Source organism: Ostrea edulis, chromosome 7 (genome assembly GCF_947568905.1).
Source record: "Ostrea edulis chromosome 7, xbOstEdul1.1, whole genome shotgun sequence".
Classification (NCBI taxonomy): Eukaryota; Metazoa; Mollusca; class Bivalvia; order Ostreida; family Ostreidae; genus Ostrea; species Ostrea edulis.
Window position 1 is genome coordinate 88,618,568 of NC_079170.1, and position 4,685 is coordinate 88,623,252.

At 35.3% G+C, this 4,685-nt stretch overlaps 1 protein-coding gene across 1 annotated transcript; it reads left to right on the forward strand.

The window, feature by feature from the left end:
- Nucleotides 1-3,056: 3,056 nt before the first annotated feature.
- Nucleotides 3,057-4,400, forward strand: LOC130048831 (zinc finger protein 862-like). Its single transcript, XM_056145906.1, has one exon. It carries the CDS (start codon nt 3,057-3,059, stop codon nt 4,398-4,400), a length of 1,344 nt encoding a protein of 447 aa, XP_056001881.1.
- Nucleotides 4,401-4,685: the final 285 nt, after the last annotated feature.

Consider the following 4,685-nt stretch of genomic DNA (forward strand, 5'->3'; position numbering starts at 1 on the left):
AACAGAAGAAGCACATGTTGATTATTGAAAAAAATACATCATTTATATCAGCAAATTCAAAACAAAAAAGTATGATAATTATTTGTGCAAATACATTATTGCCTTTCATTTAGATTTTTTGATATACCTGTCTGGTATATAGTGAATATTGATATATTTCAATTAATATCAACATAGTCTTCTAGCTCTCAACATTTTGTTCTGTCTAAATCATTTCTAAATTTACAACATAGCTATCAGATTTTCCGTTTATCGTGAAGATCATTGATCGCGTTTTGCGTTTATGGTGAAGCGAGTTTATCGCATTTTGCGTTGATCAGATCCATCGTGATGTTCGTTTATCACGTTTTGTGTATATCATGAAGAGCCCTTATCGTATTTGCGTTTATCAGGGTTTTTTTCGTTTATCACACGGTGTATGTAGCCTATCGTATCCTACATGTATCTTAACGCATCGTCCGTGTATCGTGTTCTATCGTTTATATTTTCGAGAATAACGTACGGGGTACTTTAACACCATACTATCTACATATGTACATGGTGGTTTACAGAAATTATGACCTATACCATACGATATAGACCTAGAGTAGTGTAGTTTAAGCTTTATAATTACTGAAGCGGATTATGTGAAGCATCAACTGTACCAGGTTAGGTTATATACAACATAGGTCAGTATATGGTCACTCAGAATTTAAAATAAAATAAACTTCATCCTGCGAAAAACGCACTTCCATTTTGCAAATGAACCCATTTTGCATGGACTGGTGAATGTATGACTGCTATGAACAAATCAATTAACTTCTTTATTTACTCACGATCACAATTTTCAATGGACATTGTTTTCAAATGTATTGGCTTGAATTTACACATAAACATATGTCCTTTTCCATTAAATGCATCGGCTTCATTTTCAAATTGTACTTACTTAGATTGTACATTTACAACACTAGACAACGTTTTGACTATGGGAATTATTTTGAATTCGTTCATTCTTATGTGCACTCTTGGTGTTTTCCTGAGCGCTACATTTGTTCTTCTATGTTGAATTTGTTATTTGTGTCCTCTAAAGAGTAAGTAAATTTAATATTAACCTTTATTTTTTCCTGATATTTAGATATATATCAGTCTTTGTTGCACAAGCTTTATTTGTACAAAGAAACGGTGAAAATAACGATCATGATGTAAATCACAACTGCGATAAAGTATACAAAAATTAGAGTTGGGAAACGCGGAAACAGGAACAAACCAGAAGTAGGATCAGATGACTAGGAGGAGTAAGAATATCGTGTTGATTGGTAACACTCGGTCCAAACTCTTTCTCTTAATCATATAAGCGGGTTTCTTCTGTTTGCACATGACACTAGTTTGATTGTAGTTTAATGAAATTTGGTCACGAGATTAGAAAAAGATGATGTGACCTTTAACTCAACATAAGATATATCAACGACAGTTCATCTATCAACATGTTTTTTTTTATTTTCATCCATATTCGGCGTCAATATATCATAGTCGACACCACTAAGTCTTCTTTATCTGGTTCACATCTGTGTATCTAATTGGATAAAGTTGTTATTGGCAGACTAACACCTCAATTTTGTGAGACATTAATGGTCAATCAATTGATTTTAATAACATTATACAAAAGTTTCACCAATCTGAATTAAAATAAATGTATTGTAACTTTTTACGACTATTAGTGTGATATTATAAGCAAACGCAATACAATAAATGCAGTAGTTTCCACTACATACATTAGCATAAACTATGATTAGCGATGTTTGCTTTAAATGTCCGAAATGATTGAACACTTTCGACAGAATGGACCTGTGGTAGATACAAATACGAAAAATGTCGTATTGCGTTTTGGGAATGAAATTGAAATACGGCATCTCCTAGTAGACGCCTAGTAAGTATAAAACAACTTCGAAAGTAATGTCCATTTCAATAAAGACAATGCAGGGTTTGACACTAAGGCACGTCCGCCCGACTGAGTCTACTAAATGATAGGTCCGGTCGGGTAAAATTTCGGTTTACTAGTCCGACTGGTCGTGTTAAAAAAATAAACAAGAAACTTATTTTAAGCCATAAGATATTTTATTCTGAACTTTTTAAAAAAATCTACACCTTTGCGAACATTTTTAAACTCGTAATAACAAAATTTTTATTTTCAGCGGCAGTAGATAAGTCGTGGTAAGTGATGTTTTACGACATCTACTCATTGTTCATTAAAAATGTGAATATATGTAAAGTTTTATTTTAGATAAATAAATATGAATTGAAGTAAATTCGATTTAAAAACAGCTTATTTGAATTAAATGTAAGAAAGTTTTCATAAAATTGTGTCGTAAACAGCCATTTCGGTAATGACATATGTGCGGGAATGGCTTTGTTTAAATACAGCTTTTCATCTTCAAAGAAAGATCCTGATGCCCCTGAGAAAAAACGGAAAGGTAGGGATGAAACGAAGCAGTTGTACGAAAAAGAAAAGCGATCGAGGTCATTTTATTTTAAATGGACGGAAGAATTTCCTTGCATAGAATTTAATGAAACATAAAATGTAATGTTTTGTACTGCGTGTAAAAGATACGACAAGGTATGACGTTTTGTAGAAGGGACTAGTAATTTCAGGATCGACTCTATGAAGCAGCATGATACTAGCAAAGCACACATTGACATCATCTACGGTTTTCTGTTCTTATACGGGAGAGGTGGAAGCTAATAAAGCAAGTACACATGATGATGGTCAAGGGACAAGTTCTGGGGCTCAAGTTTGTATTCCTGGTGTTGTAGGGCCATTAGATATTTCTTTGAGAAAACTAAATCAAGAGCAAAGAACCCAGATCATTTCTTGCTTTGACACTGCATACTTTATTGCTAAGAAAGAACTGCCCTTTACACTGTATCCTGATTTGATTCAGCTTCAAATGAAAAACGGGGTTCAATTTCCGACAAGTTACAGAACTAGTAAGGCATGTAGCAGATTTATGAAGTATATATACAAATATATAAAGCAGGAAACAGCAAGATCCTTATCAAATGCACGAGTATTATCCATTATGTTTGACGGAGCAACGGATGTATCTATTTGTAAAAATGAGATTGTTTATGCCCGGTTTGTTGACAATGGGGTCCCAAAGGTTTTGTACGTGAAAATTCAAGATGTTGAACATGCCCATGCTGCTGGTGTTTTAGAGGCAATAGAAAAGTCCCTTGATGGAATACAGGAAGAGTGGACTTGGAAAGAGAAACTAATAGCCACTGCGTCAGATGGAGCGAATGTGAACATTGGAAGAAAAAATAGTGTGGTAGCACTTTTGAAAAACGATGTTCCTCATTTGCTTTCTATGCACGGTGTTTGCCATCGACTTGAACTGGGAACCCTTGATACCATGAAAGCGCGGGATGCCAAAATATTTGCCGATTTAAAATCTGTTCTACTGAATCTCCATAAACACTACCATTATAGCCCAAAGGCTTTGAGAGAAGTAAAAGCTTTATCAGAAGCAATGGAACAAAATATGATTAAGCCTGTAAATTTACAGGGCACAAGATGGATGCCTCACTTAAGTGGCTGTTTGGATGTTCTTTTGAGACAGTACCAAGTATTTGTTGCTCATTTTGAAAATACAGTGCAGGGGAAAATCGGTACTATTGATGTTCAAAGTCGAGCCAAACTCATCCTTAAGCACTTGAAGAAATACGATCTGCTTTCCCACATGCACTTCCTGAAAGACATGCTTGCAGTTCTTAGTGAGTTATCTCTTCAATTTCAGAAAGATGCCTGCTGCTTACCTGATGCTAGTGAAGCTTTGGAAACAACTTGTCTTCAGCTTGTAGCATTACAACAACGCCCTGGGAAAAGTCTGCATACTTTTCTTGATGAAGTCATTCATGAAAATAATGAATATATGTTGAAAGGGATCAGACTTTCACCACCAACTCTAACAGCTGAACAGCTGAAGCAGAAACAGAACACACTTGTTGATTCAGTCTTGAATCACATCAACAAGAGGATGGGTGACATGGACACAAATCATCTCTTGAAGGACATGCAGATATTTTACCCTATAAACTTGCCTGCAACTGATGCTGAACTTGCTGTGTATGGGGAAGATCAACTTGAAGCTCTTTGTGAGTTTTATTCAGACGTTTTGAATAGGTTAGATTATGATGTAGAGCATCTCAAGCAGACAGAATGGCCAGCTTTAAAGATTAAGATGAAAAGAGAGCCAAACAACACAAGTATTCAGGATTTCTATCACAGGCTTTTCACTAATTCCAATCAAAAAGAAACCCTTAAGAATATCCTTGTTCTGGTAGAAACAGTTCTATGCATCCCAGTGTCTTCTGCCATTTGGGAACGTGGTTATTCAGCAATGGCAAGGATCAAATCAGATTGACGTGCCAGACTAACGCCATATATGCTTAATTTCCTTATGGGAGTATCCATACAAGGCCCTGAACCAATGGAATACAATGCAGCAAGGGCTCTCGAGTTATGGTGGCATGGTGGGGAACGGGCAAGAAGACCAGACTTTGAATGATCTACATGTAACATCAATGAAAAAAAATAAATACAAGCATCAATGCGACACCAGTTTTTTAATGAGACAATTAAAGTTTTAGTTTAAATTCAACAAAGAAAGTGTTGTTTGCCATTAAAGTTAAGTATTTAGATAGATTAT